The 24,105-nt window shown below is 43.5% G+C and overlaps 1 protein-coding gene and 1 pseudogene across 2 annotated transcripts in view; both read right to left on the reverse strand.

The window, feature by feature from the left end:
* LOC310790424 (cadherin-12-like) overlaps positions 1-24,105 on the reverse strand; it is a gene marked incomplete at both ends in the record, with an annotated part of 138,763 nt that overhangs the window by 20,078 nt on the left and 94,580 nt on the right. Inside the window, 3 exons of the mRNA XM_083652111.1 lie at positions 264-385; positions 6,158-6,294; positions 21,746-21,999. Of these exons, the coding sequence (XP_083508237.1) occupies positions 264-385; positions 6,158-6,294; positions 21,746-21,999 (513 nt within the window). The remainder of the gene's footprint in view (positions 1-263; positions 386-6,157; positions 6,295-21,745; positions 22,000-24,105) is intronic.
* On the reverse strand, positions 9,692-10,864 carry LOC310790433 (proliferation-associated protein 2G4 pseudogene; annotated as a pseudogene). The gene has a single exon. The product of its transcript is annotated as a proliferation-associated protein 2G4 pseudogene (transcript).

The raw sequence follows: 24,105 nt of genomic DNA on the forward strand, positions 1-24,105 counted from the left end.
TTGCAGCATAATTCAATTTGTGTTATTTCACAGTTACATAGTTATATCTTTACTAGTATTCTAAAATATAAAAAATAGTCAAATCAGAATCAGTTCACACCCATCAGAGGCCATTTGACACTTTCAGATGCCCCCAGAGCCACATCAGTTCTATGAGTGGACAAACAACCCTCCAATCAACAGTCAACTCAGTGAGAAATCAACACCTCTTAGCGCTGGGGAAATAACAGTGTGTGCAACAAAAGCGGGTCATGTGAACGTACCTGTCCCACTTTGGCGTTTTCACACACAAAGGTTTCATAGGGGCTGGCCAGCTCGGGGGGGAACTCGTTGATGTCCAGGACATGGACGGTGACGGCCACCCTGCTGGTCAGAACTGGACTGTCTGCATGAGGAAAACATAGCAATCAACATTCCAGTCAAGCACAGCACCATACTTAGCATTCTCATCATGATGAATCATTGAGATACATCACACATGTGATCTGGACGGTGCTAAATAAAGGATGAGAAAAACAAAACGATGGAAGATTTTATTACACAGCACTGACATCATGTGGATCCACGCAGTACTACCGTGTTAAAGATGAGTCCATAGTATCAAGGTTTATTGTGGCTGGAGGGTGGTCAAGCGGTTAAAGAGGCCATCATGTCCAAGTGTCCTTGAACAGCCCCCCACCCTACCTGCTCACCATTGATGGAAGAAGTATTCAGATCTTCTACTCAATTAAAAGTAGCAATGGTGTCAAAATACTTTGTTACAAGTAAAAGTCCTGAATTCAAAATCTTACTTACGGTAAGTCAAATTACAAAAGTATTAGCATCAAAACATACTTAAAGTAGTAAAAGTAATCACGCAGAATGACCCATTTCAAAATCATGTATATCATGTCATTGGACTATAAATATCAATAATGTTGCAGCTGGAAAAGGTGGAGCTAATTGTATTTTCTTTATATACCAGTGGATACTTAACCTATAAAAAAAAAGAATCGTAATGTATTAGTTGATTTAAAATTTGTAATAATAATCTGCAAAGTAACTAGTAACTAAAGCTGTCAAATAAACGTAGTGGAGTAAAAAGTACAATATTTCCCTCTGAAATATAGAGTAGAAGTATGAAGTAGCATGAAATGGAAATACTCAAGTAAACTACAAGTACCTCCAAAACGTATCGTACTTAAGTCCGGGGTCCGCTCACTATGCCGACAACCCGCAATGCCAATAGCCCGCAATGCCGATAGCCCGCTAATCTGATAACATCTAAAAACGACTCCGTCCCTGTGCTGTCCGCGGTCCTGAATCAGCAGAGGTTGTCAATTAAATTTCGTCAACACGAATTGCCGTGAGACTGGGTTCAGGGTTAGGGTTATGCATTGCGGGCTATCGGCATTGTAGGTTGTCGGCGGCACCCTTAGGTCCAGTACTTGATTAAACGTACTTAGTTACATTCCACCACTGCTGCTCACCCACTGTGGATAAAGGCGTCAAAAACCCTCTGATCTGGAACATGCTCCTCCATAAACTGCACCCTAATGCATTTCATGCCGTTTGTTGATTGATGGTGAAAAGGAAAATATATTAAACACACACTAAAGGCATCCCTCATGCCCTGACTACAGATAAAGCACACCTGCATACCCGCGTATTATTGAAAACGTCCCCGTAGAGAGCGGGCGAGCTATTTTTTCTTCCTCAGGTTGTGTTCTGGTATTGGCTTTAAGATGTGCAGCCCATATTAATGACACGGTGAAAGCCCCCTGGAGAGGCACTAACTGGAATCCAGGCACGTTTGTTACCTTGCTTCTATACTGCCTGGGCAGGAGGGGAAATGTTATTTTTCTGGTAAAGCGTGGGTAAGGTAAACGTTATGATGTGGGAATAGGCTTTCCTGTGTAGTTGAGGGGGCTCAGGGTGCGCTTGTTTGTGAGTGTGCCAGACAGTGCGTGGGTGTGTTTGCGTGTCGGTAGGTGGGTGGTTGGGGACAATTCGGGGAGGTGGGGGTGGAGGGGCTGGATCTGTAGAGTCGTCCCAAGGGGATTGGAGACGCAGCCATGGCTCAGTTAGTAACCTGTCCCCGACCTTGATGGAAAAAGCAATCTTTCCACCTTGGTAAAAATGACACTGGGCATGTGGATTTGCTGCTCTGCACTGACTGAACCACTAACACTGGTGCACACGCAGCAAAAAAAAAAAAAAAAAACGATCTTGTTTGTCATCAAGGTCCTGAAATTGTTTGGCCTCCCAAAAAGTTTGAACAACTTAACGAAAGCTGTGAAATCGGTGTTTAAGTTATAGTCCTGGTCTTCTACTTTAAATACAAGGGTTTATCATATTCCCTTCGTCATGCAGTAATGCAGCTAAATAGGGGCGAAAACTCATCTCCATAATTATTTTGCTGACTGGATCAACCTGTCATGAGTGATATTTCATTCAGCCCACTAGATGGAGCAATGGTATAGTGGTTACTTTCAAATCAGACTAGTGTCAGCATTTCCAGCCAACAGCACATGCTCTATTTATTTTTACTGAATGAGAATCCTGTATTGCAGAATGCTTGACTGCAGCTTTTCTACTAGATAGAACTTGTTAATTAAAACCATTTTAATGAAACCCCAATCTTTGCGAGCGATCAACCAAAAATCTATAAAACATAGTGAAAAAACTGAGATAGATAGATTACTTGAGTGTGGATAGCATCTGTTAATACTTCAACTGTGCACAGAAAAATTGAGAATATGTGAGGGAACCTACAGTAAAGCACACAGCTAGCATGTAGGTCGAGACATTACAGGTGAATAAGGTAAAAAGGCTGTTTTCTCTTTCTCATACTCACAGAAATCTCCAGTTCAGTAGTACTTACATACACAAAACTTTCCTGGTTTAATCCTTACTATATTCGGAAGGTTTTTACAGATTCGTTATACATCATTCATAGAGTAGCCTGATTATATATATATATATATATATATATATATATATATATATATATATATATATATATATATATATATATATATATATATATATAGTGTGATATTGTGTGTGTTGACACACTGATTTATGGAGTGATAAAAACAGATATAAAAAATTCCCACTGTAAAAAAAAAAACTTTGTCTGTAAAGCCCCTTTTAGACTGGCCAAAAATCCACAAACTAGTGTCATTTTCTTCAGTCTAAAAGTTGCCACGCCAGGCCGTTTAGCCAATAGAGCGACCCTGCAAGTGAGGTGGGTTTTTACGTGACGGCTCTGCACGCCATGGCGATATAAATCTTGGCGGTGGTCCAACGCGTTATTTTACAACCCTGCTTCTCCTCCTCTTGATTTGCCACCCCCTTTCCAGCGCGAGTCAGTGATTCCCAGAGACTGGAATTCGACTTTCTTAACAGTTAATTACTTTAAATTGACGGAATATGCCGAGAGAGAAAAAGTGTCTCTCATGCACGAGTGCACCCCACACAGCCCAGGCACATAGACTGCGTCAAGTGAGCCAGAATGTAAGTAGGTTGTCCGCTTTAGCTCTTTCCAAATAAAACCCTCGTTGTAACATCAACATTTTGAGTAATGCTTTACAGCCACAGTTTCACTCCATATGTAATCTTAACATCACAACAAGTATTTTGATGTTTGCGGCTTCGTTTGTTGAAACACCCTTTTCTCTTCCAATGTGCATCAGTAAGGCTATTTACTTGTTTAAATGACATTATTTTGAAAGTTTTAATCGGAAGTTTCCATTTTGTTTTGACTGGCCTGACGCTGGCCCTGTACAGCCGTCTGAGAAGGGAAGGGAGAGGGAACAGAGAACCCGCAGATGTGCTGAAACGCGGGTTGAGAGTGCGATATAAAAGTTAAAAGGCGATATTGCTGCTGCTACCCCCTGCTGCTTTCCTGGGTAACAAAAAAGCTTGTACTAGTGGGACTTTTGATGTAAAAAAGGTATAATATGTAAACAAAATGAAACAATAATTTTGAATGTGGCTTTATCCAATGTTCAGATTTCTGTTCTGGAAATGTATGCAAATTAACACATTTTTAAGGACCCACAGAAACCCTGTTATGAGAGTGAGGGGAAAAAACAAAAAAATCCACATGGCCAATATATAAAATAATAAAACAACGCAAAACGGTGCAATGTGAATGGAAGCGGCATTTTATATCTAAACTCAGGAGCTTTGTTCTCCAACTTCTGAGTTCAGATCCATTTTTGACCTTGGCTGAGTTTTGGCAGCGCTTTGTGTTCTGGGTATTGGACGGCTGTTATCGCCCCTCTGCGATGCATTGCATTTTCATATTTGAGCTGTTGTCTTGTATTCCCACATTGGGAGTTTTTAAACCCATGAAAAACAACAAAAATACTGAAAAGGCGAAAAGTCAAAGATATACTCTGTATGCCCATACAGATAATGGAGCGTATAAGGAGAGGGCACCCACACAAAGAGAAATGTTCTGTCTTTAGTCTCTGGCAGGCAGCCTTAGTTGTCGCTTCACAGTGGCTTTTCAATAAACGGTGAATCATTGCAGACCGCTCTATTTGACCTGTCCCTGCATCTTCGCTGTGACCTCGCCTGCTAATGTCTTTTCACATCCATCCACCCACTCCTTTTCTGTCCCCGTTGACGCAGAGGAAAATATCCAAGAATACCAGCTGCCCAGGTGACACTTTCTCTGAATAGAGTAGAGCTTCGCATGGCGTTTAATTTGTACAACACCTAAGAGAGAGAGAGGGAAACTGAGACCTCACAGAGGCAGGGTGGCAAGCTCTCTGGTCACTGCTAGACACTGCAGAGCCTGCAGGGCAGCGAGCTCTCTGGTCACTGCTACACACTGCAGTCATGCAGCAAAATGAGAAGGCTGTCTGCCGCTCTCCTGAGACACACACACAGCTCTCAGCCTTACAGCGGAAGGTGTAGTAAGTGAGAGCAGGGCTAGATTAACCATTTGCTTTTGGCCATTTTAGCCCAGTGGCAGGTCTTAGGGGGAAAAGAGAGAGGAACACCTAATAACGAGGAAGCACACCTGTCATCTATTTATAGCTATTGCTATTGAGTTAAGGTGAGACACCCCAGGTGAATAGGGTAAAGTTTTTAACTAGATATCACCATAAAACTTCCCCAGTTGATTACTTATATTAAGGCACTTTATTTATTTATTTATTTTTGCATTACAAGTTTTCTGAAATTTCATGTTTAACAAGGACAACTTCCGAGTCCAAATGCATGAATGGTGAATGAAAGTCCACGTCATCAGTCCTCAAGTCCACGTCGAGTCACAACCCCGGGACTTGGACGAGTCTGCAAACTGGACATTGTACTGAGCTCGGTTGGATGCTGGCATGGGGTGGATGGGGCTGAGATATGGCAAGGTGTGCACAAAATACAATCCATTTCATTCTGCCTCACCACAATCATCCTCCAATCCCCTGACCTAGCACCCTCACACATACACATGCACATACAGGAAACAGAATTAGCATGTCACAGACATGACCTTGAGGGGAAGTGAGTACTACCAGTTTCCAAGGCGACAACGACTCAAGTTTTAACAGCCCACATTTCACAGTCTGCCCTAATGAATATACAGCGTGGGTAATTTTGATTGAGCACCAGCCTGCCTCCGGGATAATGACTTTGACGGTTCTTTAGCAGATTTGACGACTTGATGACGATGGATTTGCTTATTTATCTGCAAATTTGCTCCACTTCTTCCATAAAAACCTAATTAGCTGGATGACACGTCTTAAAGTCACAGTTCCGCATTGCCTCGCTTTTTCTCGGGCCCCGCGGCTTCACGGGTGCGGTGGCATCTGCCTGCTGTAAAACTCCTGAAAGGTTCACATTTTACTGCGCTGTAAGTAAAAGTTGACTCTGGCAAGAAAAGCGCGGTTTCAATGCCAACGCCATCAAATGTGTTTGGGGGGGAAAAGACAGTTATAAATGAAAACAGAGATGAGGTGAGCATGCTGGAGGAGACAATGTCCAGAAGATACACCCCTGTGGGAGTTTCACCAGGCTTTATGGCCCCCTATAAACCTTTCCAACAAAATGGGATTGAGTATTGACTTGAATAAAAGTGTGTTAAATCCTTCACACAGATTACGTTCGGAGGAAGGACAACGGCACCTGCATGAATCACAATCGATCTTGTTGTCATACTTACTAAGTTTGGTCGCTACGATGGAGATATTGTGCTGGGCGATGCTCTCTCTGTCAAGCGGTTCGTTGGTGGAAATCGTTCCCTCGACCGGATCAATGTCAAAGTAGCTGTCCAAGTCACTCTTCCAGTCGATGGAATACCTAAAAAGAGAATGTTTGTTTAATGGCGGCCATTTCCAACATAAACCAGAGGATTAAACCATAGTGATTCTCCCTGTGGGCACGCATATGTGAGTTAGGTGTAATGTAATGTTGGCGTAGCCTTCATTATTCATTCTGAATGGTCATTTCCAGAAAATATGCTGAGGCACGCTTATAAATTCCAATCTGGTAATGGGGGCACATCTACTTGGGCTATGCTGACTTAACGTTTTGCCAGGGAACATAAATGAATTTGAGACACTATTGAAACTGTATCAATCTCTCAGCCCATGAAAGGCGTGAGATGTTGGTTTGGTGAATGAACAGATGGTGCAATGTCCTCCCTATCTGTGAAATGCATCTCTGGTCTTAAGCCACTCACTCTGAATGTAAAGTATGTGACGCAAACCGGACCTAAACCAACCGGCAAACCACTTTTACTGACTTCTCATGCCATGCTACTTGGTCTTAAAAGCCAATTCCTCATTAATAATTGTGCGATACTGTCTTGAGCTCCCAGAGGAGAATTATCTTGCCTGATATGATATCAGACTGAATTGTCAACTCGTTACACTCCATTTCCATCTTCAGTATGACATATTGCCTCCACTCTAACCCATTTCCGTTGGGGGGGGATACAATTTTCCCTAATCAATCACTAGAGACCAACGCATCCCCCTGAATCCAACGTCATTTGAAGTGGACACTGAGGTGTATGATAACACCGGTTCAGAGGCGGAACCCAGTAAAAACAAAGTACGATGTCGGGCGATATTGAGAAGACCTGCCGTCTATGTCAACAGCCTCGATAGCAGCGACTATAGCGGTCACCTTTATTCTGGTGCACAGCCTGACAACGGCGTGACAATGGCCTAAGTCCCACCCGTTGCGCTGATTGGCTAATCATTAGCCCCCCCCCCCCCAGCGCTCATTGGACCAATCATTTTTCAACTGAGAAACCGCTGTTTCACAATACCAGACCAGACCAGAATCAGTCAACTTTTATTATATACTAGCAATCTCGCACGTTACGCTAGGGTGGAGAATCTGGAGACGATGCGCAATGGGTGCAACATGTTGTGGGATTTATGACATCACTGATGATGTCACAATTTGCATCACAAATCCTGATGATGTCACTGAGTGATTTGGTTACTTTCGTACATCATGCTGAATAATTATTTTCGTAAAACAAAAGGGAAAGTATTTATTATGATTTTGGTGGAAAGCCACTGTAGAAACTACAATGTACAATGTAATATCAGAACTGTTGGCACTGAAACCAGGGGTGCATTTTTCTCTTCGTAGTTTGTGATACAGTCGTTGAGCATTGGATTGATACAGTACCTTGTTGAAACTTCTAGATTACCTCAACATAGTGTGTGTCATTCACAACCACTCTAGCTTGTTGGTCACTCGGGTCATATATATATATACTGTATATACTGTACACACACACAGACAGCTGACAGACAAACTGCCCACTTGCTCCCTATTAAAGATAGGTAGATAGATAGATAGATAGATAGATAGATAGATAGATAGATAGATAGATAGATATACATTATTTTACATTATTTTATTTTATCCAGGACTACGGTAAGGCCAGAAAACAGGTATAGGACACATAGGGACAAATTTAATCCAGAACAATCTCAAGAAAGTTACAAAAAGCAAGATAAACATGACACCTCATTGAGTCGCCTTGGCTCCATTGTGTCAAGGAAATTGATCCAGAAACATTATTTTTGTAGAATATCCCAGCAAACATTTTCACCAATATATGTTGAGTCAGGGTCTAATTATACTGTATGTCTGAAACGGAAATCCCAGCAACGTCAATCCTGTCCCTCCCCACAACGTCAAAATATGCCGCTCCCACAACGGGTATATTCAGATATTCTGCTAAAATATGTGCAGTGTGCATTTAGCAGCATTACATACTGTATAGCCTATGATATGTCCAGATTTAACAATTTTTGCTACATTAAAAATGCATGCGGGATTTGAACCCAGAACGCCGGCGTGATAGCGCTCTAACATGAAATTGGTGGTTTCAATGTGCACTTGAGACATATAACGTTCACTTCCCAAAGTCGCATTGTCCAGTGTCATGATTCCAACAATGATGAAACAGGTAACGTTATATACATTATTTTATATCATGTATGATAATGTAACAGACTATTATATCTTGACATCACTATGCTTCATAGTCCATGCATGCAGGTCACCATGCCAAATCTGTTAGAATGCGCACTCTCTTCCTCTCTCTCTCTTTCTTTATCTTTCCCTTGGGAGGGAGGGAGAGAGAAAGAGACAGAGGGAGTCTCTAGCCCTGTTAGGAATCGGTCCCTATGACAGAAATAGTGACTATTTACTGTGTCGCCATTTTTTCCCTAGTGTCCGAATTCTCAACTGTTAATTTGATTCACTATTTAGTCCACTATAAAATAGGCTACCCACAATGCACAGCGATTTCTAGTGAACAGCGAATGTAGCCTACATTTTCGCCGGTATACCACAATGCAATGTGGTTGTCTTTACCGAAGAAGAAGAAAGTCGTTAGCTCACGAGCTAACAAGCTTGTGAGCTAGTTGACCAGCAAAGCTATTAGACAGCACCATAGTTGACAAAACCACACATGCACGTAATTAGCATTTCAACGATTTATTTAGGATTTAGCAGTCAAAACATGCAACATCAATACTACCTGAGGACATCTCAATCTGCTCACGAGCTCAGTTGTTTATGTGATAGTGGGCGTGGATTGCTTGCGTCACATGAATACCCGGCGCATCTGGTGACGCAATGATCTTCAGGAAAAAAATTCTGTGTAGTGTCCAAAACTAATTTTGATCATTCCCCATATAGTTCACTATGATAAAGACTATTATGGGAATAGTGAGTGAACGATTCCGAACGTGGCTTCTCTCTCTCTGCACACGTAGTTGCGTATCTGCTCATCTCTTTTCTCTTGGAGAGAAAAGTGGTGGTGTCCTTGTAAATAGGGGGTACGAATAGCATCAGCCCGCGCGGCAGGACTATTGACACCCGGGTGGTACGAATAGACACTCCTGTTTATTTACCTTACGGGGGTTCATTTGGGAAAACCTAGAATGCCCTTGCCCAAAATATCCCCTCTTGGAATGGAATTGTGCTTACTATTCAGGGCATACCCGTCTCAAGGACAGAGAGATTTTAGAGGGACAAGTGTGAGGGTTGACAGTTAGAATTTAGGAGCAGCAACGTCCCAGTCTGACATCAGTTAGATTTGGAGGTATTCACAACGGCTAAGCCTGCAAGCGCCTCAAGACAGCTGCAACAGAGGTCTGTTCTTTGGGTCTTCAGGTGTCCTTCAGTATTTCTTAGAGACAACAGGCTGAGAGGGAAGGATCTACTCTGCCACTTCAGTCTCCATTGGCTGTGCTGTTGCAGTCTCAACGGTCTTTGAGGCCTTCTTTTTCTTTTTCTTCTGTGTCTTGCGGCTGGCTGAACTTTGAAGCAAAGCCTTCAGCTCTGGGTCCTCCACTTCGTGCTCACACTTGTAGAGTTCTGGCTCAAACAGGCTGTTTGTGATTCGTAGTGGTCCATTAGCCATGAGCACCACAGTGAACTTGAACTGGGCCACAAACTCACCCTCCTTCTCATGCAGCACATTGAAGGGCTGCAGCAGCTCATGTTTGGCACACTCCACCACACCCAGCCTGGCCTTGCCCTCATCCTCAAATGCTCTCAGAGTGAAAGGCATGACATCAAAGCGTCTCCCCACCTCACTGAAGAACATCCGAGATGTCTTCATCTTCAAGCCGTACGCCTTGTTGGGGTCTCGTTTGTAAATGGTGGTCCTCTGTCCTCCATCCTTTGCCTTTCCTTCTCCAGTGCTGATCAGCACATCCACTGCATACACCTCATGCACCTGAAACTCAGCCTTCTCATGTTCCTTTCTCTGCTGGTCCGTTGGATTCTGGAGGATAGTTTTCTCCCCATCAATCACATGTTGTTTTAGCTGATGGGACAGCATGCCCTCTATGGGGGAGCACTTGAATGACTTGGCAATCTTGTTCCAGGCTTCTGTGACCTGTGTGTTCTGGTTTCCTGGCTTGACAAGACGCAGAGCAGCCTCAGCACAGAGGTGAGCTGCTTTGAGAACATCTGCCTTCCGCCCCGTCAACGGGGCTTCCTTGGTCACTCCAACAACAAAGCTGTGAGCCACGTTTGAGATGAAGCCGTCAACATGCACACCCAGATCAATTTTGACAAGGTCTCCATTCTTTAGTACGACATCAGGGTCACTCTTCAGAGGGGAGTGGTGGGATACACAGTTGTTAACAGACACACTAGTCGGAAAGGCAATACCTTTCTTCATGTCTTTATCCTTCTTGAAGACTTTCCCAGTTTCTGTCATGATGAAGGCATCTCCCTTCTGACAGAGGCTGAGCACAGCTACTCCTGCTGTAGCTGCCTCCACTACCGTCTTCATGGCATGATTTGCAATCTCTGCCCCCATCTTATATTTTGTGACCACCAAGGCACTGATGGTCTGATCTTGTGGATCGTCTCCAGACATGTTGGCAGGTTTCATAAGTTCATCTCTGGTTATGCACAGAGCTATTGTGACATAATCAGTGATGTCATAAAATCACAGATGATGTCATACATGCATAGATTGCGACTTATCAGTGATTAAACAGTGACATTATCGGTGATATAAGGATTTATGACATCACTGATGATGTCACGATTTGCGTCACAAATCACTGATGATGTCATGATTGATGTCACATTTGATAGTACTGGTCTTTTCTCCTTCTTTTTTATTTCTACCCAATTATACTTGGCCAGCTCTCCCCCTGCTGTCCCAGTCATTGCTCATCCCCTCTGCCCATCTGGGGAGGGTTGTAGACAAGCACATGCTTCCTCCGATAACGGGACATGCAGTCACCAGCCGCTTCTTTTCACCCGACAGCGAGGAGTTTCACCGCTAGGACGTAGAGGGAGGATCACGCTATTCCGCCCCAGTTCCCCTCCCCCACGAACAGGCACCCTGACCGACGAGAGTAGGCTATGCAGTGACCAGGACACATACCTTTAATCCCGTTTCCCACAGGCAGACATGGCCAATTGTTAAGCGGCGGAGTTGCTTCTATAAGTGATTATGTGTGTTACTAGTACGAGATGTCAGCACGAGATGTGAGCACGGGATGTGAGCACGAGATGTGAGCACAAAATGTCTGTGAATGGGATTTAGCCTAGGCCCCTCCCCCCAGTTCGTACAAGGAAGCAGAACCATGAAGAGTCGTGACATCTCCATTTACACCAATGGACCAGTTTTTTACATTGCAAAAGGAACTTTTGGCAAAAATGAACTTTTGGGAAGTAAGGTTCTGGATTAAGGAGCGCTGTCGATTTACAGCAGAATGGACCATATTATCAGCCATATTTTATGCATTAAAATGTAGTGCAAGCCCGCTTCCTGGATCCGCATTTTGGACAGATTGCTCTGCAAGGAAGTAAGAGTGGAGACAGAAGGCGCCGCGGCTCCGGTGAAACACGCACGCACGCGCACGGATGGACACACGGGTCAGGGTATGGACAGCTGACCAAGACGGAGGCAACACAGGCCACGAACCTGCAACCCTCGTGTTGATAGGCAGGGAATCTACCGCTGCACTACCTGGGCACCCCATAGAACTTTTAAAAACAAGGTTACAAAATGCTTTACAAAACAAGATAAAATCACCAAAGGTAGGACTAAAATTGAGTAAAAAAATAAGTATGAGATCAAAACAATGATAAAAGAGAAAATAAAAGAATTACATCGTAATAAAAAAAATAGTAATAACAGCCACACTACATGTAAGAAAATGCCTTTACATTAAAGTAAGACATGGCTTGAAATAAGATACTGATGTTGACATCATCAGGCGAGGAATTCCACAATTGGGAGGTCAGAGTTCAGGCTCGTCTTGCTCATGGACACTTCGGCAGGGCATATGCTTTGTGTCTCATGAGCTTGAGCCTGGAGTACAGAGGATCGCCTCCCTGCTCACATGCCAACAAGCTGCTTTCTCATGGCAAGCTATTTGATCTTAAAAAGGCAATTTCTCATGAATATTTACCATGCTTGTTTTCTGCACTGCAGCGCCTGAAACTGGACTTGAGTCAGTCATTAAGGGACAGAAACCCAACGTATTCTCAGACCCCCCTAGTGTTTTATTGTAATGAGAAGGATAACAAAGCGTCTGCAGAAGAAATACCATGGCTCTGTGAACTTTTTCCTATCAATTTTCATTTATCCAAGTTCTTTCTTTAACCCTATTGTGTGTGTAGCCTTGAAGTGAACACGATCTTGTCAAAATATTTTAGTGTGGAGTCTCTTTGATGAATATATTACAGTCACAAACTACCATGGTTCAAAGGGTTGATGGCTTGCAATTTTTCCTCAGGGCAAAACCCAGATTTTTCAGGTGGGCTACTGCTGAATTGTGAGTTCATGTCGGTGAGACCCAGCAGATAAAAGAGACCACCTGGTAATCCAAATGTCACAAGTTCAAGCCTGGCAAGAGCCAAAGTGCGACTATCAATCGTTCTTTCAAAATAGCCCTGGGCGTCTGGGTAGTGCAGCAGTAGATTCCCTGCCTCCCAACTAGGGCTGGGTTCAAAAAATCGATTCTCCGATTTTTAATCGCTTTTTATTTTAATCCTTTGATATCGATTCATATGTCCAGAGATCGTTTTTTTTTATTAAATATATATATATATTTTAAATAAACATAGGCTAAAATATTATGCTGTGTGTGGTAGGTGAAACATAGTTTCAAGTTGACGTTTATTTATGTTTGTAGTTGAAACAAAAACAAATACTGTAGGCTACATAAATGGAAATGTTTGATCATTAATATCTACTTTTAGAAATTATATCCACCTTATTTTTGGCGGCCATTTTTGCCTGATCTGCACGATGGGTGCTTCTTCCGGTGTGATCCTCCCAGCCTTGTTGCTGACAGCTTGACACCCGTCTGGGCGAACGGAGCAAATCACTAATCAGGTCCAGCTTGGCAGACATCTCGTCGATAAATATCCCTTTAAGAGCGCAGTGCATTCATGGGTAATCGCCTGCTGTGGCTAATATTAACCATTTCGAGTAACACTGTTTCCATACGGATCACCAGTGTTAGTTTGTTGTTTATAACGTGGCTATATTCATAACGTTTTCTATCTCGGATGCGTTATTTCGAATCGCACATAGGTTACGCCTGGCGCAACCTATGTGGGTTTCAGGACGAAACGGACTCGAGCCACTAACGTCATCTTAAGAGCACAATATTCCTGGAATGCAAGTTTAACTAAACAGTTACATGTCCTCTGCATTCTACATAAAATTAAGATATTACGGGTTGTTTTATTTTGTATGTTACATACTTATTGACCAAGTTATGTTCAATTCAGCCAGGGTACAAGAGACTGAGTGTAGGTGGCCATCTTTTCAAATCAAGTAGAATACATTAGGAAATGGCAAGCTGCAACAATGAGTCACGTTAAACCGGAACTTGTACGCACAATTATTTTTTACAGTGGGGCATTCAAAAATAAGGTGGATAGGCTGAAAAAAAATCACTGTGCATAATTGTAAAAGTGTCTTTATTGACCGATGAAAAGGCTGTCATTTACGCTTTGTCACCACCTGGTGAGTAAATATATTAAAATTGACAACCGGTCTGGAACTTTTTTTCCCCATGTATCTACTTGGCGCAAAAAAGGTTGGGAACCCCTGTGTTACCTAACTGGACAGTCATGTAATTCAGGTTACAGCTCAAAAAACACGTTTTGGTATCACTAATCAAATCGATATTGAAATTAATCGAATCGGAATCGAATCGAATCGTGATTAATCGATTCGCAACCTTGTGAACCGGAATCGAATCGATTCTTGAAATTTGAACCAATACCCAGCTCTACTCCCAACACAAGGGTCACAGGTTCAAGCCCCCCTGTTACCCCTGGCTTGGTCGTGTGCCATTCAGGGACAATTGGCCATGTGAGAAACCAGAATAAGATGTCTAATGCCTAAGATACACCAATGCCTCCACTGGTTGGTTATAGGCTACATTTGTTGCTGTCATGTGCAACGGGGTTTGCTCTTTTTTTAAATCATAATTGCTTCAATCTGTAAGTTATCTATTGAGAGAAAAGAGCACATCACCTGCTGTGAGAAATAGATCACAGATCTAAAGAGTCTACTTAAGCTCAACTCAGTATTGCATGCTGTAGATATGAAAATTAATTACAGTGTTATCTCCTCCTTTGAATTATAGTTATGTGAATCCAGACCAGTGAACATTAGAGTAACATATCATTGAGAAAGAAAAGCTGTTGTTCTTAGATGTTGGGAGTTTGATCAGATACTGCAGTAGAGCCTTTCAAAGTTCACCACTAACGTGGCTGTAGATGAAATCCCATTCCGGTGTCTTAGAGGCTGGGACACACACAGACGCAACGGCAAAGCACTAGCCGCAACGACTGTGTGTCGCCTCACATCGCGTGTGTCGGGGCCAAAATGTTGCATTTGAACAAACCGCAAAGACAGTTGATGGTCAACGTCCTGCGCCTGACGTGAGACCTAGGGTTGATACAAACCAGATACATGAAACAAAGCATGCAGCGTTTAACTACCATTTTCACACCATTCTTGCTCACCACTTAAACGGTTTCATATATATATATATATATATATATATATATATATACTGTATATATCAGAGTTTTTTTTTCCAGTGAGGCAAGGGAGGGTGGTCCTCCTCCATTTTCGAGAAGAGATGTGGGATTTCATATAATAATATATTTTTTTTTAATAAAATATCAATCAAATGTGTTTTTTCTTAATAGAAATCATGTTATTCTTAAAATGCTTCAACAACAGTGACCCGTGAAGGGCAGTGATGGAGCGGCATGCAGACAGAGTCTGTGCCAGTCTGTCATGCCCTGGTCATGCCCTCGGGGTGTAGAGGAGAAAAAAATCCTCCCCTAGGGCGTTTGATTCCCATGGTAATTTATCTCATGCAAAATATTATTGGTTGAAAACACATGCATTTGACAAGGAACAGTGAAATGATGTGTTTTTCAAGCAATTAGATTTAGCTGGAGCTTAACCCGCCCTCACCAATCAATACCAAACAATTAATTTATTCAACCTAATTGGTTGTTGATTGGATAGATTGCTAAGATTGACATTGTATCGTCCACTGATGAATGAGTCTCTCAACGCTGAATCAAGTTCACTATTAGGAAGTGAAATCCACTTTGCTGTCATGACCTGACAGGAATGATTTACACACTGACAACAGTAGCAGCATATTATATTTCCGCCTCATTTTTATTTACTTTTTATCAAGCAGTAAGTGTTCACAAGCCAGACAGTCGTTGCATTGGATTACGAGCCAAAACGAGTTTCGAGTTGCGGGCCGCGATACGGCGAGATACTGGAATATTTAACGTAAAAAACTGGGATATTTGCAACGTCTCGGCAGCATGCGGTGACACTACAGACTGCATGGATATGCAAGTAAGTCAATTAATTTCAAGTTATCCGGGCCTTCTATTAAATTTGGCGTGGAAATGGTTCACCGAGCAGCGCTATTTTTTTCGTATTTATGTTTCATGCTGTCATTTTTCCTGTCATTTACCGCAACCTTAAATTCCCACATTTTTAAACTGAATTTGGCCCGTAAATCCATCGCTGACTGCGAGCTCGTTTTTAAAGCGTGAGTGGTAATCTTTATACCATATGAAAGTAGAAGAAATAAGGAATCGATTGGGACGAAGCATGTCAACCTAGCATGTAGGGAAGGGGGGGTAAAGATGCAATAAAGTGTAATTTAACGCTATTTGACAACAGTTTCGGCCTAGACTTTGTCAAGTCTCATACAAACACAGTGCAAGACAGCCATTATAAAGACAGGTGGGCTGATTGAATGGACAACACCTGTCTTGTGAAAGCACACCTGAGTGTGATTACAATGACATCATAGGATCAGTCATGCAGTAATAGGCTACATTTTCGGTACTGGCGCAGATTAATCAAAACATTGATGTCACAGGTAGGCTGTATACCATAATATATCATGAATCTATGTGAATAAATAGATGTATATAAATAGTAATCACAGCCTAATGCATAGAGATAAATCCTGAAACCTTCTCGCAACAGTTGTAGCCTACGCCAGTGGTTTTAAAAGTGGGGTCCCCAGCAAAAAGGGGGGATAATCTATTTTCACTATAATTCCATGCCATCCATAAATAACACAATCTAAGCTAGTGTAGAAGTGAGTAACTAGGCTAATAATAACCATAACAGCACAAATAATTGACCAAAATCTCGAAATAAATATACAGTATTTACCAGCCGCCACTGATATATATATACGGTATATACGGTATATATATATATATATATATATATATATATATAGGGGTGCCCTTTGAGAGCAAGCTCTCATTTTCAAGGGCACCAGCAAAACATTTAGAAAAGTAACAAAATTACAGACAAGATACAGACAAACAATCAAAACAGATGATAAAAGCACATCAAGTAAAACACGAGCAGTCCCCGTGCAACTAGGTACCCTCTAGGCAAGGGTGGGCAAACATTTTTTTCAGAGGGCCATACTGAGTTAATTATAAGTAAGCGAAGGGCCACAGATTGGACATCATACCTGCCAAGCCAATGCTCCTGATTTTTGCAGGAGTCTCCCTATTTTTAACCCTCTCTTCTGCTGTGATTGGTCATTTATTCTCTTAATCCCCCGATATAATAGTGATACAAATCCAATGGCTGTAGCAGATGAGATCTATTAAAATCATTTTGCCTTTTATTGAGGTTTTGGGGAGTTGTTTTCTTTTCTTTTGAGGACGTTGGGGGCCGGATGGAGATGGTCCAGGGGCGGGGTCCGGCCCTGGGGCCGCATTTTGCCCATGTGTGCTCTAGGGACACTCTAAACGACTCTAAAGAGACCAATTGCTCCAATTTTAGAGTGTCCTGGAGCCTATTCCATTTATCAGGGGCAGTCTTTCCCTGTTCAGTCCTCACACGCGGAATAGACAGTCTGATGTGTGACTGTGAGCGTGTTCGACAAATTGCATTGTTGAAGCTGAGAAGCGAGGACGGATACAGAGGAAGCTTGCCAGTCAGAGCTTTGTAAATGAATAAGACAGTGTTGCCGTCAGAAAGGGCCAGCCCACCTTTTCATACAATATACAGCGGTGTGTAAGGAATCCATCCCCTGTTATAAAACACAGAGGGCTATGATAAACCGCATCAAGTGGCTTCAAGATGGTGGGTGAGGCATGCATATACACAACATCGCCGTAATCAAAAACTGACATCATCAACGACTGTGCAATGGACTTTCTAGTATAGAATGAAAAGCAAGACTTATTCCTGTACAGAAAGCCATTTTTCTTCTCAGCTTCTTGGTAAGGTGTTCCACATGGACGTGAAAAGAAAGCTTATACCTTTTTTCCATCAAAAGTCCCACTAGTACACATGTTTTTGTTACCCAGGAAAGCAGCAGGGGGTAGCAGCAGCAGCATCGCCTTTTAAACTTTTATATCGCACTCTCAACCCGCCTTTCTCCATCGCTGTGGGCTGTCTCTGCTGGGTGATGAGAAACATGTCAAGAACTGTGCGTCGCTTTGTGATATCTTCTGTTTTTTTAGTTTGGGGGCCGGGGAAAGTGTCGCCACAGACACAAGTTCAAATGTTGCAATACAGAGAGATACAAGGGCTTTCATCAATGGGCGATGGGCTCAATCACCATTGTGTTAACTATATAGTGACTTTACAGACATTTATTTACATGAAAATCTTCCATATTATCACTTTAAATCAATAATGTCTGATGGTGTCGTCAGCCCTTCTTTTGCTTGTGGAAGAAGAAAGGAAGAGGCGGAGGTGAACAATAAGGAGAAACCGCACTAAATGGGTGTTATAATGCCCTGACAGGCTCAAGGGACTTTCTCGAATGTCATGTCGATGTGATATTCGTGTATTGTAATTATCAGATGAGATGAAGTTGAAAAATTAGATTCCACATTGTAGAATCAGCCAAAAAAGCTGGCGACAAGGCAGACTAGAGCCAATGGTGCAGGAGATACCACAAAGACTAGAGCCAACGCTGCACAACACACCACAAAGACTAGAGCCAACGGTGCAGGAGATACCACAAAGACTAGAGCCAATGCTGCAGAACACACCACAAAGACTAGAGCCAACGGTGCAGGAGATACCACAAAGACTAGAGCCAACGGTGCAGGAGATACCACAAAGACTAGAGCCAATGCTGCAGAACACACCACAAAGACTAGAGCCAACGCTGCAGAACACACCACAAAGACTAGAGCCAACAGTACAGAACACACCACAAAGACTAGAGCCAACAGTACAGAACACACCACAAAGACTAGAGCCAACAGTACAGGACACACCACAAAGACTAGAGCCAATGCTGCAGAACACACCACAAAGACTAGAGCCAACGCTGCAGAACACACCACAAAGACTAGAGCCAACAGTACAGGACACACCACAAAGACTAGAGCCAACAGTACAGAACACACCACAAAGACTAGAGCCAACAGTACAGGACACACCACAAAGACTAGAGCCAATGCTGCAGAACACACCACAAAGACTAGAGCCAATGCTGCAGAACACTCCACAAAGACTAGAGCCAATGCTGCAGGACACTCCACAAAGACTAGAGCCAATGCTGCAGGACACTCCACAAAGACTAGAGCCAATGCTGCAGGACACTCCACAAAGACTAGAGCCAACGCTGCAGGACACACCACAAAGACTAAAGCCAATGCTGCAGGACACACCACAAAGACTAGAGCCAATGCTGCAGGACACTCCACAAAGACTAGAGCCAATGCTGCAGGACACTCCACAAAGACTAGAGCCAATGCTGCGGGACACTCCACAAAGACTAGAGCCAATGCTGCGGGACACTCCACAAAGACTAGAGCCAATGCTGCAGGACACTCCACAAAGACTAGAGCCAACGCTGCAGGACACTCCACAAAGACTAGAGCCAACGGTGCAGGACACACCACAAAGACTAGAGCCAATGCTGCAGGACACTCCACAAAGACTAGAGCCAATGCTGCAGGACACTCCACAAAGACTAGAGCCAATGCTGCAGGACACACCACAAAGACTAGAGCCAATGCTGCAGGACACTCCACAAAGACTAGAGCCAATGCTGCAGGACACTCCACAAAGACTAGAGCCAACACTGCAGGACACACCACAAAGACTAGAGCCAACGCTGCAGGACACTCCACAAAGACTAGAGCCAATGCTGCAGGACACTCCACAAAGACTAGAGCCAACGCTGCAGAACACACCACAAAGACTAGAGCCAACGCTGCAGGACACTCCACAAAGACTAGAGCCAATGCTGCAGGACACTCCACAAAGACTAGAGCCAATGCTGCAGGACACACCACAAAGACTAGAGCCAATGCTGCAGAACACACCACAAAGACTAGAGCCAACGCTGCAGCACACACCACAAAGACTAGAGCCAATGCTGCAGGACACTCCACAAAGACTAGAGCTAATGCTGCAGAACACACCACAAAGACTAGAGCTAATGCTGCAGAACACACCACAAAGACTAGAGCTAATGCTGCAGAACACACCACAAAGACTAGAGCTAACGGTACAGGACACAGCCGACCGTCGCCTGTGTGTCAGGGGCTTAAGATGCGTTACCATTTTCAGACAGAGGGCAAACGGCAATCTTTAAAAAAACGCACACAAACTTTCGGAAACTCTTTCAAATCAGTCAACTAAGCAGTATTCATGACATTCTTTTGTTTCTTCAGTTAGAGATAACTCAGCACTATACTGCCAAATAGCACAATCTGTTGACTCAAAGTCTAAAAGCATGATTCCCTATGCATGACGGGTCACTGGGCCTATTGTTTTGGAGTGAAGAATGCAAGTCTGCCCTCTGATGGCACGCAAATGAACAATGTCAGCCGTGCTATTTGATGAATATTTAAAGTGCCGAAGACAAAGTGAAGATCCACAATAGAGGGCACATGCTTTTTGTTTTACAAACCGCTGCCTCTTCCATACTGTTGTTTCGTCTGGAATAAAATATTCATAATAAAAACAAATACTGCCCATGCAACAACATGCCTTTTTACTCGTGCTGTTGAGTGGTACATCTTGGAAAAATCAGCACTTGCAAAGCTTTCAAATAATCTGAGCAAAAAGCAACTAAAAAACAAAAGCGCTCTCATGCATTTTTAAGTAGCCTAATGCACTTCTTCCATCTTTGAAAGTGACAGTCTATTGTTGTCCTCCAGTCAGGTTTTATTCAATTGCTACGACACAGGTTAGTGATTGTGTGTGTGTGTGTGTGTGTGTGTGTGTGTGTGTGTGTGTGTGCGTGCGTGCGTGCGCAAGAGCAACCCAATCGCCAGAATGTTGGCATTTTACATGTCTGAAAACCAGGGATACAACATAAACGTAAATTTGAAACAAAACATTGGCAAAATTATGTTTCTAAAAACTACAATCTCAACATAAATTTGAAACAAAATGCTGGTTAATTTGAAAAACTTTCTGCCTTTCCTACATTAAACGCAAATAAAACAGCTTGGTTAGGTTTAGGCAACAAAGCATCTTGGTTAAGGTTAAGGTTCAAATTGAAAGTAAAAACACAACGTGCCTCGCTCGGGAGTCAAACTGGCGCTCTCTCGCTTGCAAGATGGAGACGCTACAGGTTCGCCAATCCCACCCATACACCCTAAAGCTGCCCTCACATGATAAGTGATCTTCTCTTCTCTCACCATGTGGTCGAGCGGAGTAATGTCAGCGGTAAGTAGGTCAAAGTTTAAACTATTTGAACTTTGAGCGCAGCGCACGGTGGCAAATCCGAGCCGTGCGCGATGCCAAGTGTAGCGTTGCTGCATAGCTGGAGGCAGTGCTCTCCCCATAGGAAACAACGACACAGCGGACACACAGCTGTTACCGCCGATCACGTGTGGGGCGCTTTAGGCACGAGAGAAGTACTTCAACTCTATGACATGTATAATGTTAATATTCAGGTATCTAGAAACAAGCAATGTATTTTGCTTCAGAAATTTTTATATTTTACATTTACGTGGATTCAAGAAACATACAATGCTGACATTTTATTCTGGTGAGTGGGCTGAAGAGAGAGAGAGAGAGAGAGAGAGAGAGAGAGAGAGACAGAGACAGAGACAGAGACAGAGAGAGAAAACGACTTGCCTTGATTATAAATCATGAGTTCAGTCAGACATAGATCTATAAATCTGAGCAGTGGAGATCAATATGTGCCATTACCAAAGACAGAGCCTTGATCTATATCTATATTGTTTTAGACAGAAGAGAGACAGAAAGAAACTTTACCGGACTGGACTGCTGCTGGCGTCGAGATCCTGAGCTGTCACCGCGCCGATGATGGTGCCCGCGGGCGTATCCTCGTACACATCCATCACGTAGGAGGGCTTATTGAACACCGGGGGCTCATCCACATCCAAAACGTTAATCTTCACTGTTGCCGTGTCTTTAAAGGCCCCGAAGCTTTGGAATCGTGAATCCAGGTGAGCGTTGGAGGCGTCTACCTTAAAGGTGTACGCCTTCTTGGTTTCATAGTCCAGGGGCTACGGAGGAGAAAACAATACAATTAAGGATGAGACTGCAGCTATAGAGTTTGGAAAAAGTTTGGAGTTTGGAAAGTTTGCTTTTTTGTATTTCTGTAGGGCTTCAAACACACACGGACTCACAGAGTTTTGGTAAGTTGTCATCCTGCCAGGTTAGAGATTTTTGCAGCACTTGGAGTCAGAACAAATCTGATTCCCTCTCTGGTGCTCATGTAACAGTTCAGAACACAGGATGAAATAGCTGAATGCATCAGTCCAGACTGTGGGTTTCCCTGAGTTCATTTTGTTATGCTAGACTTCAATTCACAAGTCAGATTTCTGTAGGAGACTAGAATACAAATCCTGATTTGACTGTGGGCTAGGCTAGGAATGTGCTACTGTAGACTTTCCCAGCTCGAGTAACCACTGGCTATCAGATGTCGCTCTATCCGTCTCGATATCCCACACAGCCCTGTGTTTTGGGATGCTGTAGTTCCTGTGGTTGGCTCGGATTACCAACCACACCATAGTTTGCTTGGAAGAGGTCAGATGCAGTTTTTTGCAGTTTACAGTTTATAGCTGCTATCTGAGTTCAAATGACCTTATCATCACTTGCCCAAACAAACCAAACTAAAGTAGTAAATGCTCCACAGTTTGAATAAACTGCTTCAAACAAAGCCTAAAATATGGTATCATAGGGGTTGATCGTGTAATTGGTTGATGGTGTAATTGTATTTATTTATTTATTTATTTAATCAGTGGTTCTCAAACTTTTTCATGTCAAGGACCCCTAAACTGACACAAATTAGACCACGGACACCCATTTGATAAGATTTTGTCCCAGGGTCCCCCATCTGATAAGACTTTTGCTTTTACATGTTTTATAACAGAAGGTATGTGAAACCCATGACCAAATGTGTTACTTATGGATGGAATTATAGTGAAAATAAACGAATGCCCTTTTTGCTGGGACCCCTGGCACCCACTCAAGGACCGCTGGGGGTCGCCAGACCCCACTTTGAGAACCACTGGTTTAAATGACAGTCCAAAGGGCAAGCCAATAGGAGAGTCGCACATTATTCCTGAAAGACACGCAATACTTCCAGGCCGAGTTAACGTTTCACCCCCTCGGTGTGCGAAAGTCAAGCTGCACTTTTTCGGGTTCAATAGAACTCTGCGCCCTTACAAGAGCTCTCCAAACAACAGCTCAGGGGTTCATATGTTCTACCTCCTCTGCCTCTGACATCTCGCCTCAGGGTCAATTAGTCAAAGGCGAGGGGAGGAATCGGCAACCACCACGTCTGTTAGCCGAGGTGTAAACATCCGACAGCAGTGACACCCACGTACGTGCCTCTGCCTGTCTCCTGCCCTCTCATGTGTGACCGGCCCACACTTAGCGAGCCCGCGGTCGGTCACGCTCCGCTGGCCTGCAGTCACATGAGAGACATTCCTTTCTGTGTAATTTCAAATTGACTAACACGTAACCACTATGGCAGCAATACTATCTTCCTGCCCCAGGCCTTAGGCTGCCCTGCCATGTTGTTCCAAAAGCAGCGAGTCCAAACAGCCGGTAATGATGGAGCAAAATGAGCTTATTTGTAGAGACAGTGAATGTGAGAGGAGAGGTGGAGTGAAGGCTATAGAAAAAAAGCCAAATATATCCACTCCCTGCTCCGCCGCCTCCAGATGGTCCAAAACGCGGCTGCGCGCCTCCTCACGGGCACCAAAAAACGTGAGCACATCAGCCCGGTTCTGTCCTCACTACACTGGCTGCCTGTGCGCTTCCGCATTGATTTTAAATTAGCTCTCACCGTTTTTAAAGCACTAAACGGAACGGCCCCTCCTTACATCTCTGAGCTGCTGCACCGCCACACCCCTTCCAGATCCCTTAGATCAGCAGACCAGTCCCTGCTGGTGGTGCCCAGAACCAGGCTGAAAACTAGGGGGGACAGAGCCTTCTCGGCTGCTGCTCCCAAGCTCTGGAACAGCCTCCCCCTCCATGTAAGAGCCGCCCAGACACTCGAGGTTTTTAAATCACAACTAAAAACCCACCTGTTCTCCCTGGCCTTTCCCCCCACTTAGCCCTCAATAGGTCCCTGGCTTTACCGTTTATTGCTTTTATTGTTT

This window comes from Poromitra crassiceps (genome assembly GCF_964638095.1).
Source record: "Poromitra crassiceps genome assembly, chromosome: 2".
NCBI lineage: Eukaryota > Metazoa > Chordata > Actinopteri > Beryciformes > Melamphaidae > Poromitra > Poromitra crassiceps.